General features: G+C 39.1%; 1 protein-coding gene and 1 long non-coding RNA gene across 15 annotated transcripts in view; both read right to left on the bottom strand.

Moving 5' to 3' along the window:
* The window catches only part of LOC129646659 (uncharacterized), a 42,632-nt gene extending 37,878 nt beyond the window's left edge, over nucleotides 1–4,754 (bottom strand). The window contains exon 1 of the long non-coding RNA XR_008712086.1: nucleotides 4,521–4,754. This is a non-coding gene — a long non-coding RNA (uncharacterized LOC129646659). The remainder of the gene's footprint in view (nucleotides 1–4,520) is intronic.
* Nucleotides 1–11,893, bottom strand: part of ABI2 (abl interactor 2) — a 105,999-nt gene extending 94,106 nt beyond the window's left edge. For 13 of the 14 annotated variants that reach the window (XM_055573168.1, XM_055573169.1, XM_055573171.1 and 10 more), the window contains exon 1: nucleotides 11,543–11,893. In XM_055573168.1, coding sequence (XP_055429143.1) covers nucleotides 11,543–11,659 — 117 coding nt within the window. In that variant the 5' untranslated portion in view covers nucleotides 11,660–11,893. Of the gene's footprint in view, nucleotides 1–9,026; nucleotides 9,510–11,542 lie in introns of those variants that run through there. The other variant, XM_055573180.1, reaches the window with a different exon arrangement.
* Nucleotides 11,894–14,947: the final 3,054 nt, after the last annotated feature.

Below are 14,947 nucleotides of genomic sequence, written 5' to 3'. Positions count from 1 at the left end.
TCACAGACGATCACATCCTAATCCCTGGAATCTGTGAATATGTTACCTGACGTGGCAAAAGGGACTTGGCAAATGAAAAGTTAAGATCCTGAGATGGGAAGGTTATGCTGCTGCTCCTAAGTCGCTTCAGTCGTGTCCGACTCTGTGCGACCCCAAAGACAGAAGCCCACCAGGCTCTGCCGTCCCTGGGATTCTCCAGGCAAGAACACTGGAGTGGGTTGCCATTTCCTTCTCCAATGCATGAAAGTGAAAAGTGAAAGTGAAGTCGCTCAGTTGTGTCCGACTCTTAAGCGACCTCATGGACTGCAGCCTACCAGGCTCCTCCGTCCATGGGATTCTCCAGGCAAAAGTACTGGAGTGGGGTGCCACTGCCTTCTCCGGAAGGTTATGTGACTGGATCCAATGTAATCACAAGGACTTTATAAGAGGGAGAGAGGATCAGGATCAGAGAAGGCAACAGGGCAAAAGAAGCAAGAGAAAGAGAAGGGGAAGTGATGATGGCAGCAGGGGGACAGTAAGAGATGTGAAAATGGAAGCAGGGTCTGAGCGATGCCATTGCTACCCAGGGAACTGAAAGAGGGCCACGGGCTAAAGAATGTGGGCAGCCTCGTAAAGCTGGAAAAGGTAAGGAAACGGACTCCTCCCTACAGCTTCCAGAATGAAACACAGCTCTTGTGACCCATTTCAGACTTCTGACCTCCAGAGCTATTAAATAATAAGTTCATGGTACTTTAAGATGCTAAATTTTTGATAATTTGTTATAGCAGCAATAGGAAATTAATGCAGATGCAACAGTTTAAGTATTTAGAAATCAAAAACTACATGTATCAGAATTTTTGTATAACAAATTTTCATCTGACTTTGAAAATAATACCTTTTTAAACCATATAAGGTTGTACACTCAAAAGGTATAGTGTCAAGTTAAACACCTTAGCATTTAAAATAAATTTCTTCATCCATCCACTTCAAAATAAGAGCAACTATGTGTGTGTGTGCGTGTATTAGTTGCTCAGTCATGTCCAACTCTTTGTGACCCCACGAACTGTAGCCCGCCAGGCTCCTCTGTTCACGGGGTTCTCCAGGCAAGAATACTGGAGTGTGTTGCCAGTTCCTTCTCCAGGGAATCTTCCCAACCCAGGGATTTAATCCCAGTCTCCTGCATTGCGGCCTTCCTTTGTGGCTCAGCTGGTAAAGAATCTCCCTGCGATGCGGGAGACCTGGGTTCGATTCCTGGATTGGGAAGATCCCCTGGAGAAGGGAAAGGCTACCCACTCCAGTATTCTGGCCTGGGCAGTTTCTTTACCGTCTGAGCCATCAGGGAAGCCCAAGAGTGACAGTGGTCTTAAACTAAATCATAGTATTTTGTCATATGGAATCTGAAGACTCAGCTCTAAACCTCTGAACTTTGCAGAATTTGTTACCTTGATAGATATTTACTCTAGAAGGCCTAACACATGTAAATTCCTTCATCTTGGCGAACTGCTAGAAATGCTGAAAGTTATGGTGGTTATGTTCTAAGTCAACATATAACCATAAACTGGGTAAGAGAAGGTGCCTGGCTGATTTTCGTATTTATCAGAAGAGGGCATGAGGTGTAAAAAGTCAAGAAGTATCACTCTAAAGCAATTAAGTTTGGAGACAAAGTACTTTAACCCAGGACATCCATGAGCATTCATAGTTTGTCACAATTTCCAGAAAATTAAAATGAACTACTTATGCATCTGTGAATGTGAAATATAACTTTACATAATGTAGTTTAGTTGTAAAAGCCATGAAATTCTGCTTAACTAGAAAAATTCAACCATAATACAGTTGCAGCACAATAAGACAAATGAAATTAGCATGGAAGAAATCTTGCATCTCATCCTATCAAAAATCTTAAAAAAAAAAAAAAAAAAAGTAACCATTATAAGACATGCTCCCAAAAGAGCTGTGTAAAAAAAAAAACGACAAAAATACATCATATAAGTCTTCAATATACATCAATAATGATAAACCATGTTTCACTGATTGTAGTATGAATAGTTTTTCATATTTTAACATTACCAAAACTGAAATGCATCCTGAGGGTTAAGTAGCAGTATTTTAAGTGTTTAAGTGGCAATGTTCATTAAGTTAGTGGCACATAATATAGAGCATCTTAAAAATCGACAGTCTTAAATTTTATTAGACATGTACTGTTTTAGCTGTATTATCTTACTGAATCTTTACAAATACCCTATGAAATAGCTGCTATAATTCTAACACCTTGCAGATTAACAACTGAGACAGAAAGGTTAATTTCTCAGTCACACGGCCACTAAAATTATCTTTACTATGTACACCACTATTTAATTGGCAAAATTATAATTTAAAATAACCTACATCATATTTTCAGGGTTTTGTAGCTATTTTAATGTTCTCAATATGAAAAGAAATTTAAGGTTTTTAAAATAACAATGCATTCAGCCTTTATAAAGTCCTTTTGCATATATAAATAAAGCACATAGCATAGCAGCAGTTATACACAATATATACCTGTTTGACCAAGCTTAATGATTATAGCAAATTCCTAGACATTAGTTTAAACCCATTTCTTGCAAAACAAAGTTATATAACTCAGAATGCACATCACCTCACTAATCAAACTTCCTTTAAGTGCAGATTTTTACAAAACCCATTGTACAATCAAACAACGTCATTTACCTTATTAAGACTGAAAATATAATGAGCATCTCAAAAGATGCAGGAAAAAAGCATATAACATAATATGAAATCAATCCTGATTTTAAAAGATATTCTGAGCAAACTAAGAATAAGAGAACTTTCTGCACCTGATAAAGGACATGCACAAAAACTTACAGCTAGTAACATAGTTAACGGTGAAAGACTGGCCACTTTCCCTCTAAGACTGAGAACAAGTGAAGGATATGAGCTCTCAACCACGCCTATTCAAGATCATATTGGAGGTCCCAGCCAGTGCCATAAGGCAAGAAAGATAAATAAAACAAAGACTGGAAAGGAAGAAATAAAACTAGCTTCATTTGCTGGTGACATGATTACCTACATTTAAAAAATTCTAAAGAATCTTCAAAAAAAAAGAAAAAGCTTCTATGTTTAACACGTAAATTTAGCAAGGTCACAGAATAAAAGGGCAATATACAAGTCAGTCCTATTTCTATACACTAGTAATGAACAACTGCAAACCAAGATTTTATAAAACATAACTATTTATTACAGTATAAAAATCATTAAATAATTAGGGATATGGAAGATAATGTGCAAAATCAGTATTCTAATCACTAAAATGACTAGCTAAATCAAAGAATACTTAAATAGACATACCAAGTCCACAGATTGGAGGACTCAGTACTGTCAAAAGTATAAATTGCCCCAAAATATCTACAGATTCAGTGCAATTCCATTAAAATCCCAGCAGGTTTGCAGAAATTAACAAGCTGTTTCTAAAACATATACTGAGAAACCAAAGAACCTAGAAAAACAAAAACAAATCTGATAAAGAACAAACTATAAGATTCATACCACCTGATTTCAAGACTTACTACAAAGCTACAATATGATACAGACAAAGTATATATACTGATATGTATGTATTAAAGGAACAAAATGGAGTTTAAAATATACCCGGACACATATGGTCTACTGATTTCAACAAGATGCCAAGGGAATAGAATGGAGAAAAGAATTTTTTCCTCAAATGGTTCCTAAGCAATTAGATAACAATTTACAAAAACCAAACCTCGACATACTTCACTTCCGTAGATAAATTAATTTTAAGTAGATTATATACTTAACTGTAAGATCAGAAACTACAAAATGTCTAGAGAGAAACAGGAGAAATCTTTGTGATTTTAGATTAGGCAAAAGTATTAACCAAAAAAGAAGCTGATACATCAGCTTCAAATATATAAAACTTATGCTCTGTTAAAGACACTTAAAATGCAAAGAGAAGACACATACTAGGAGAAATTATTTGCAAAATACATATCTAGTAAGTGTACATAGAATACATTGAAAAATTCTCAAAGCAATTTAAAAAAATTTTAAACAGATAAAAGATCTGGACACACACCTCACCAAAGATGATAGAAACATGGTAAATAACCACAGGAAAAAACGCTTGACATCATTAGTCATTGAGAAAATGCAAAATGAAACAAATGTGACAACACTAACACGTATCAGATTCATTTTGATATTTGGCAAAACTAATACAATTATGTAAAGTTTAAAAACAAAATAAAATTAAAATTAAAAAAAAAATAGTAAAATTTTAAAACCTGACAAAATCAAGTGCTGACAAGGAAGAAGAGCGACTGATACTTTGCTGGCAAGAATGCAAAATAGTACCATCATTTTGGAAAAGAGTTCGGCACTTTAAATAAAGTAAAACATCTGTTTGCCATATAACCCTATAAAACCAGTATTATAAATATTTGCTGTCAAGCAAAGGCAAGGGAAGACTTGACCTGCTCCAGCCCTGACAAGCTCTTATCAGATTCAGAAAGCTGTGTACTTACATTAAGAGTAAAGAATAAGTAGCAAAAGTTGAGGTCCTTGTGCAGAGCCACACCAAAACACAAGGGGCCATATGATTACAACATGGATGCTGTAACCCTGTGGTGAGGGAGGAATCAATGCCATACTACAGCATGAAGTTTCATAGCCACGGCTGTGCCCTAAAAGGATGCAACAGAAAGCCTCATCTCATCAGAACCAGGAGTTGAGGAGAAACTGTATCAGGTGGGAGACACAGAATGAGAGAAAGAAGCCTACTAGGAGCTCCTCCCAAGCTTCACAAGTACACCAGGTGCTCTGGCAAGAGTCAGGTCACCTGCACTTCAAACCTTCCATTGTGACCCATGTGGATACGCGCTAGGCCATCAGGGGGCCATCATGGGGCCAATTCCTTAAATTCACCCAAGTGAGATAAAGACATATGTCCCACCAAAAACCATTTGCAAATGTTTATCACTATCATCATCACTGGCTAAAACGAGAAAAAAATTTATATCATCGTGGTTATATAAGTTTGTCAAAATTGACAGCCTTTTTACCTAAAACAGGTGAATTGTACTCAACGTGTATTACACTTCAATAAACCAAAATCAAATTGAAAAATATGTATTGTAAATGATTCAAGATCAAGCTGCTTTGTAGTGCAAAATTTCTACATTTAAGTATGTTATTTGTATATGAATAAAAAGTAAAACTCTATTCCCTACAAGGTAATGACAGTATAGTAATGCCAGGAGAATATAAATGCTGCTTACAGTATCTAATAGGGAAAAACTTGCAAGTTTAGAGGTAATTTACATCCAATCTATAAAATTATTCAGTGCAATCTCTAGTATATTGCAGTACGTATTTCTGACATTCAGTGACTGTTAATTAGTGTCTCCAACATCCTATGGCTAATGAAAGGATATTAAAAAAACTTTTAAGATATAAATCTATCCTCTGGAAGCTTTATACCTGGACAAGGAACGCAAAATAAATGAAAAATTCAAAGTAGGTGTCATTCCATTTGCTACTTCATTAAGCGAGTCTATTAATAATTCTCATAAATATTCAATCAAAAGCTATTAAAGGGGTTTCCCTAGTGGCTCAGCTGGTAAAGAATCTGCCTGCAATGCAGGAGACCTGGGTTAAATCCCTGGGTTGGAAAAATCCCCTGCAGAAGGGAACGGGTACCCACTCCAGTATTCTGGCCTGGAGAATTCCATGGACTGAATAGTCCATGGGGTCGCAAAGAGTCAGACATGACTGAGCGACTTTCACTTTATAAGCTATTAAAAGTCTGCAAATAATCTAAATATAATTTTCAATCTACCTCTCTTTTTCCATAAAATATTACATTTATACACATCGCCACTGCATGTTATTAAAATTCTTTACATTTTAAAACGTAAGTAACAATCCAAAGGATCTCACCATCAAAAATATCTCCTCTATATATTCTACACATAAGTAAGTCTATTTGGTTATAAACTATTCTGTGGGAGAGGGCTTCTCAGATGGCTCAGTGGTAGAACCCGCCACCTGCTGATGCAAGAGACACGAGTAATCCCTGGGTTGGGAAGATCCCCTGAAGAAGGAAATGGCAACCCATTCCAGCATTCTTGACTGGGAAATCCCACGAGCAGAGGAGCGTGGTAGGCTACAGCTCATGGGTTGCAAAAGTATCGGACACAACTTAGCAACTCAACAACAGATTCTTTGGAAGACGAAAGAAGACCCTGAATGAAGCAAATCTATCACACACTATGCATTACGCACCTCAATCTAGGGAAATTCGATCTCCCTAATTCAGCCTGATGTTCACCTACATGGGTCACCCCTCTCTGTGGAGGTGAAAAACAAAAGTCAAGGAAAGGATGTAAACACCAGTCCTCAAATTTCTACTGTCTCCTCTCTCATTCTAGGCACTTTTAAGATTTCTCTATTTGTGAGAACAAACAGAAGTTAAACACATAAATACAAACCTCCTTTCTGTATACTCTATGATCATTCATAAAAGACAAAGTCATGACTAGCACCATTAAAAGTTTCTTTTTAAAGCAAGGTATAACACACCCTAATATTCACTGCAACACTGTTTACAGTAGCCAAGACATGGAAGCAACCTAAATGTCTACCGACAGAGGGATGGATAAAAAAGATGTGGTAAATACATACAATGCAGTATTACTCAGCCATTAAAAAAGAATGAAATAACGCCATTTAGAGCAACATGGATGGACCTAGAGGTCGTCATACTGAGTGAAGTAAGTCAGACAGAGAAGGGGAAATATCGTATGACATCCCTGGTATGTGGAATCTAAAAAGAAACTATACAAACGAACTTAAAAAACAGAAACTCAGACTTAAGAAAACAAACTTTGGTTGGTGACAGAAGTCTGGGGGAAAAAGCATAGTTAGGGAGTTTGGGATGGACATGTACATGCTGCTATATTTAAAAAGGATAACCAACAAGGACCTACTGTATAGCCCATGAAACTCTGCTCAATGTTATGTGGCAACCTGGATGAGAGAAGAGTTTAGGGGAGAATGGATGCATGTACGACTGAGTCCCTTCCTTCACTGTTCACCTGAAACTATCACAACACTGCTATACCCCAATATAAAATAAAAAGTTAAAAAATATATCAAGGTATAGGCTACAGTCCATGGGGTCTCAAAGAGTCACAACTGAGTGACTTCACTTTCACTTTTAACTTTGATGCATTGGAGAAGCTAATGGCAATCCACTCCAGTGTTCTTGCCTGGAGAATCCCAGGGACGGGGGAGCCTGGTGGGCTGCCGTCTATGGGGTCGCACAGGGTCGGACATGACAGAAGCGACTTAGCAGCAGCAACAGCATAAAGGTAATAAAGAACATGAACCTAATATTTTAAAAATATGATACACATGTGTATAAAAAGATTTAAAATTATAAATCCTAGCTATATATTCAAAATGATTAGGCAATTTTACATTTCTTCCTTCTTAAAAGACATTACTTTGCCAACAAAAGTCCATCTAGTCAAAGCTATGGTTTTTCCAGTAGTCTTATATGGATGTAAGAGTTGGACTATAAAGAAAGTTGAGCGCCAAAGAATTGATGCTTTTGAACTACAGTGCTGGAGAAGACTCTTTCGAGTCCCTTGGACTGCAAGGAGATCCAACCAGTCCATCCTAAGGGAAATCAGTCCTGAATATTCATTAGAAAGACTGATGCTAAAGCTGAAACTCCAATACTTTGGCCACCTGATGCGAAGAACTCAATGGAAAAGACCCTGATGATGGGAAAAACTGAAGGAGGGAGGAGAAAGGGACGACAGATGAGATGGTTGGATGGCATCACCAATTCAATGAACATGAGTCTGAGTGAACTCCGGGAGTTGGTGATGGACAGGGAGGCCTGGCATGCTGCAGTCCATGGGGTCGCAAAGAGCTGGACACAACTGAGAAACTGAACTGAATAAGTTTTCAACAATGAGCATGGTTTTTATTAAGAATTTTAAATATTTGTATCATTTCAGTAACTACTTTTTAATGAAACTGACTAGTAAGCTATGATTCTATTATCCCCTTATAAACCTTCCCTGCAATTTTTAATGAATTCTGAGTATCCTTGTTGACAGAGGAAAACGAATGACATCTTTCCTGTTATTCAAAACAAAGAAATATTTCGGATAAAACATAAAGTAAATTCTCAGTTTCTATTCTTCTGAGCAAAGCTATTTTATTGGATGACTTTGTGCTTAATCCAAAAAGGACAATGGGATTTTACTATGTATCTATGTGAATTATGACTCACAAAAAGCAGTAACTTTTTTTTTATCTAACAAAAGGAAAAATATAAAAATGAACAAGTTGGTTTTCCAGACTTACCTTAGCAGAGTAAAAATGTAATCTTATTTCATCTATCAAAACATTAAAGCAATCCATATTATTATAATGTTCTTCATTTATAAACATGTAGATCCAAGTTAATCAAAACATTTTAAAAGTTTCTGAACACTTACTAGATTAGGAATCAATGTTTATAAATGAAGAAAAAAAACACAAGTGTTCTGTATCTCCAAAAAATTAAACAGTAACTAAAGTCCTTTTTTACAGGAAAGAAATAGTCAATCAGGAAAAGAGGAATATTTTGACAATCACTTTTTACTAGAGGTTGAAATAAAACAAAATCATCTAATTTTTTTTTATACTAAAGATGATTTTTAAATTTATAATGTAAACTAGGCTGGTAACCTTGAAAACTACCACCTAAACCCTTCAGTAGATTTTGTGTGTGTTAATACAGGCACTATTTGCTCACTCTTAATGCCAAAAGATAACATTTCTAAAGGACATTTTCATATGATAGGAACAATTTAAACAGTATGCCTTTTCAGAAGGACACCACCATTTTTCTTCCTTTCCTCAATTTTTACACTAAATGTAATCCACATTTAGAATATTCTTATTTTTATATTCCCATGCATAAAACCAGGCATTTAAGGACACTGAGCAAAGAACCTTATCACATTACCTACCGATAAATGTCTTTTTCCTGCTTTACAGGCAAAAACTGTCCTTGCACAAAATAAAATGAGTGTCAGGTGAGTTAACTTGAGCTAGTGGTTAGGACATGCTGCTGTAATAAGCCTAAACTGACCATCGGATCACTAATTGACCTGCATCCATTGCAGGGTCACAGAGGCTGCATCAGAACCCCTGCTGGTCGGTTCGATGGTTACAAGAAGAGCCAGCCAAATGTGCAGCTGAGTCAGCACAAATCCACTATCACCATGTTCTATTTATCAACTTTACTACAAACAAATCACGTAGGAGTTTTCTGTCAGGAGAACGCCAATAATATAACCACTGCATCCTAATACCACCTGTTCTAGGTTCTAAATTGAAGAAACAAGGCATTTTAAAATCCAAATCCATTTCTATTAATCAGCACTTCCATTCTGAATTTTAAAACACCATCGCATTAAATTCTGAGTCCCACGGCTAAGACAAATGATGGCAGCAACATTCTTCTCTTTTGAACCGGAAGAAATGTAGTGATGACAACTGTTGATCCCTTTACCCTCGCAGCTTGATCAATCCAGGTACTTTTACCTTTTATGTAACTACTGCAACCTAAAAGGAACTATATCTTCAAATTGCAATAAAAATTATCTTCCAAACAAAGAGAACTTAAAAAAAAACTTAGTAGTGATAACTGCAACCCAATCACTTTTCCACTCTGTTTCTCTTCTGAGACCTGTAACTCTTTCCCATATTTTGCACAAGAGATTGTAATGATTACTTCAGTCCTTTTAATTGCCTCTCCTAAAGACTGAATTTTCAGAGTGAGGATAGCATAGTTTTCGCCAGTCCTTCTTCCCACCTGCAGCCCATTAAGAATATAAACTGACACTCAAAATGGTACTCATCTGCTACAGATCAGCCATCCCACTAACTATACTATGAAATTCTGTAGACACTAGGTACGTATCAACTCTCAACAGTGCCAGGCCATTTTAGACTTTCAAATATATTTAGTGAAAACTGAGCATCTCAACCTTTTACTCTCTCCTACCACACTCAGTATCAGCAAAGCACCCCATGAATATGGACAAGTATACTGTCTGTATGTACCTTTGACCCAAGACACACTCTATCTTTTCCTACTGGCCATACTTTCAACTGCCTCTTTGGAGGGAAAAGCCTTGGATTATGTCTGATTTATTCTCCAGTACAAATATTCCATACAAGAAAATACAGTGCTCAGGATATGTCTAATCAAGTAATATCTTACAATACTATCCTTGATTAACCATGTGATCCTTACAAAATTCATGAACCTATAAATTTTAACACCCATTTTTTTCTTTGGTTCACACCAAGACTTGAGAATGCTTCCCAATATAGCTGATGTTAGGAAAGATGCCTGGAGAGATGGAGGTGGGAGAAGGAAAAAAGGCCACAGTGAAGGAACAATTTAACATACTGCTTCCAATTCCACCTATATCCCAAGAGAATTTAAATAGGAAGGGAAAAGATGGAGGTAGAACCTATGATTCAGAATAAGCTATAAAGGAAAACAAAAGATGCTGACTTTGCAAACTGTACATCTTAAGCTATCCTTTAAATAATTTTTTAAAAAGAATTGTTTTTAATCCACATAATCTTGCTTCTTCCAGAAGCAGCTCAATTTCATCTCACCCAATATCCCCCGCCTTCATACACATACATACAGTGCTACCACTGAGTCCCGATGCCAAACCAACCATACATGAAAATTCAAACCGTGAGAATTATTTCCCATTTCTCTCTCAAAGATAATCACAAAAATTTTCCCTGCAGGCAAATTAGCTATTTCTAACGGGCTTGGAGGTGGGTAGCGGGAGGGAACAGACCATTATCATGCAGCTTCTCATTCTCCATAGAGAAGAAAACTGGCATTAACTTCCAACAAGGGGGACAGCTGCTTATACTGTAGCCTCAGTTAGAACCCAAAAACAAGCCCAAAAAAACCACGCTGATCTTTTGATGCATTCAAATGAATAGAAAGCTCAGGCATTTTACTTTGCAGCAATACAGCGCCTCAAAAATCCTCCAGAGATTGGGGGGTGAGAGCGACCCATTAAACCCCAAACCCTTGCCATATGGGGGAGTAGGATTCTGTCAAATAGAAAATGCCACTCTCCGCCTCCTCCGCCATCGCGAAAATTGACGGGCACCGATTGCGGAGGCGGCCGAGGGAAGAAGAGAGGAGGCGGGGACACACACACACACACACACACGCACACACACCCCGCACCGAGAACTGATTCATGGCTTTTGAAAAATGCTTGAAAGCTACAATTTCCTCCAACCGGAGAATTCTCACCCATTCTCCCGCTCCCACCCTGCTTCTACCCCTGCATTGGGACTCAGCTGCACTGTGTCCCTGCTGCGGCCTCGGCCCCGTGTGCCCTACGCCCCCAGGCGCGCGGCCCCCGGGCCGGGGGTCCCCCACGCGCAGCTCAGCAGCCAGAGGCCCAACACGCCCAGGCCGGGAGATGCGTCGCACCTGGATGTAGTTGTTCTCGCAGTAATCGGCCACCCGTTCCAGATTCGTGTAACTGTCGAAGAGGGCCCGGCGGCCCCCCGGGATTTCCTCCTCCAGCAGCATCTGCAGCTCCGCCATCTTCACATCCTCCTCCTCATACAGACCGCAGAGGCAGCGGCGGCAGTAGCGCCAGGGAAACCCAAGACTAGGAGAGGAGGAGCCGAGGCGACGGCGGCGGCAACCCGGGAGGAGCGAGAAACACCCCCCGCGCGCGCGCGACAGGGGAGGGGGCAGCGGGAACGGGGGCGGGGCGCGAGCCGATGGACTCGGAGGACGGTCACCGCGGCGACGGCCGGCCCGGCGCGCGCACGCGCGCTCCTCTCCCTCCACCCCCGGGAGCCCGAAAAAGGTTCCCACCCTTGGTCGCGCCGCCCGCCCCTCCCCCACATCCGGCGTCTCCTAGCGACCGCGGGAGTGGGGGCCGGGATGCACGCGGGAGTCGAGCGCGCAGTTAACCCTTCGGCCCCCGCAGGATGCGTGGCTGGGGCAGAGCACCCCGCGGCCTTTGTTAGTCCTGCGTGAACGCCCACCCGGCTCTGCGGTCTTCCCGCCTGCTTCTTCAGGGACTCTCCTCGGCGTTATCCTCAACCTGGGGCCCAACCCTATGGTAGTGGGCCTGAGGGATAATATTAGCCCCACTGAACTCCCATGTAGCTTTAAGTGCGTGCGCCCCACTTTTTTCTCTTCATCTTTGACCGTATTCATCCTCTTTGGATAAATAAATTTCGGTTTCCTAATCCCAAATTTCCTGCCCTCCAGCTTCTTTGCACCTGTTTTCCGATTAACACTGTTTCCCCTGCCAGGTTAGGGGTTCTTTTCTCCTTTGCCCATCCTCTGGCCTTCAGCTTTTCCCACTTGCTCTGTGCTACTCTTCTTCAGTGACAATCTTTTTTTTATCATTTCTCTGAGTCTATCAACTTTTTTCCTCACCTATTAAGGATTTAAAGTTTCAAAAACGATTTTGCTAGTACTTTACTTCCTCACAGGGCTATTACATGGATAAAATAAAAGTTTATGTGAAAGCACCTTTGAAAACATTAAATGCCATAAAAATTCAAGCTAGATCATTTTGGTCTTGCAGTTACTCTTCTGTATTGTATTTTTTTTCCCCCTAAATCTGACTACTCCACACATGTAATTTTTTAAAACTGAAATTTCTGACAACTGCTGATATATTCTAAAGTCCATGACCTTTATTTGTACCATGGAAAGTCAAGGCTGACTGCCTTTGCAGTTTAGAGCAAGATCTATTATTTCTAGTCTTGCATTTGTGATCTCTTGGCCTGCCTAGTGATTCCCCCCCTTTTTTTTCCTGCCCTGATAATGAGGAAACTGCTGTCTCAAATCACTTTAATGCTTTCCCATTGTTTTATTGGCTTTTTGATGTACACATTAGCAAATTGTTTTGAGTTTTTTCTGTGAAACCCAAGTTAAAGGATACTGAAAATGTTCCAGTCTGACTGGTTTTATTCTTAACCACTTAAAGATGTCTTCTGTATTAGTGGTTCTCAAACTTAAGTGTGAGGCACTTTTTAAAATGAGAGCTCTAGGGTCACACTCGAGAGATATTCATTAGCCTTAGTGATGGAATGGAGTAGTTACTTAGATGGCACATAAACTTGCTTCAGGGATTAACATTATTAGATCAAGCAAACTTTTCTTTTAGACTTAATTTCAATGAATCAAAGTCTACTATTGAGCTGTAAGAGGTCCACCAGGCTAAGTTAAATACTAAACACCCTCCCCCATTACTTGTTTCCACCTGGCATTATTTCAAGTACTGCTTAGTAATTAGCCCAATAAACAGTTCTCCCCAGAAGACTGACTCATCATCCTAGGAATCACTGAAAGATTCCAGTATGTACTTTCTCAAATTAATTTGTGACAGCTTCTTCAGATTTTAGCTTCCTTAACTGAAAAATCAAAGGGTTAAACTCAGGTCCGTTCTCAAACTTCTCCTTGGATTCAAATCACCTGCAGGGCTTGTTGAAACACAGAAGTGCTAGGCCGCACCCCTAGAGTGTCTGAATCAGTTGGCCTGCCCCATTTATGGTTCTAACAAGTTCCCAGGTGATGCCAATGAAACTGCCCTTCTGGCTATGAAGGCCTAACTGGGACTCTCTATGGAGAGAAGGCCTTTTAATATTCAGCAAAATCTAAGGATCAAAGAACATAGATACACACTTCTGTTGCCACCAAGGTCATTTCAGTAAAAAACTACAAAATCTATAAAAACTACATGCATCACATGTGCATATATAATTGGTGGGATTGTAGGGCGTTTGCTCCTGCTCCTCTTAGTTTTTCTAAAATGAGCATGGATTATTTTTCTAAGAGAACAGTAAGTCTATTATCTCCCCAAATCAGAAAGAACACTTTTATTAACACAGCCCAAGACAACATTTTTAAGTAATTTTATCACCAATTTGATTCAAAGTAAGCATTTAAAATTTTGTAGATTTTTTAATATATTAGCCCAGTCATGCTGAGTGCAGTTGATTTTTTAAAAATCAAACTGCAGGTCCTGATATTTATTTCCAATTAATTGTGCCTTGACTTTTCACCAAATTTAAATCCTCATTACCATCTATTGAAATAATCTTGATTCACATCATCTACAGATTTAATAAGCAAGACTTTGGGGTGCATTATTGCCTTTAATAAGAATGTTGAATAAATCAAGGCCAAGAAGAGGGCCTAATGGCTTGGCTCTATAAGACTCACTTAGTTGGTCAGAGCCACAATCAATATACCTTGAATTGGGCCAGTTGTGATTGTACCTTAAAGGACTCACATTTATCAAATATTTCATCATGATCCCATAACTGGTGAAAAAGTGTCAAATTCTTCTGCTGAAATAAAGATACTATGGAATTCTCTGGATGTATATCACTCCTAAATGAGAAAATTAAGGTAAAGCACAATAATACATTGCCTTAAAGTATGGGTTCTAAATAAACAAATTTGCTTAACTGAGAAGTTTACAATTGCTTCTCTTACATCTAGAAGACATGTCCATTCACTTCTGACGTTCCCCTCAGATTCTTCCTGCATAGCACTGATATAATTCATCATAAACAATGCTTTCATCAGTAAATCTTTTTTTCTCCAGATTATCAGTCTCTCTTCCTAGGTGGTTCAGTAAAGCATCTGCCTGCCGATGCAATAGACACAGGAGACACAGATTCGATCCCTGTGTCGGGAAGATCCCCTGGAGAAGGAAACCGGAACCCACTCCAGGGTTCTTGCCTGGGAAATCCCATGGACAGAGAAGCCTGGATGGCTACAGTCTATGGGATCACAAAGAGTCGGGCATGACTTACCAACTAAATAACAAACAACAGAAACTTTTAAATGACATCAACC

The sequence above is a fragment of the Bubalus kerabau genome, chromosome 3 (genome assembly GCF_029407905.1).
Source record: "Bubalus kerabau isolate K-KA32 ecotype Philippines breed swamp buffalo chromosome 3, PCC_UOA_SB_1v2, whole genome shotgun sequence".
Lineage (NCBI taxonomy): Eukaryota > Metazoa > Chordata > Mammalia > Artiodactyla > Bovidae > Bubalus > Bubalus kerabau.
Note: the sequence above shows the minus strand (reverse complement) of the source record. Positions and strands in the feature narration are given on the sequence as shown.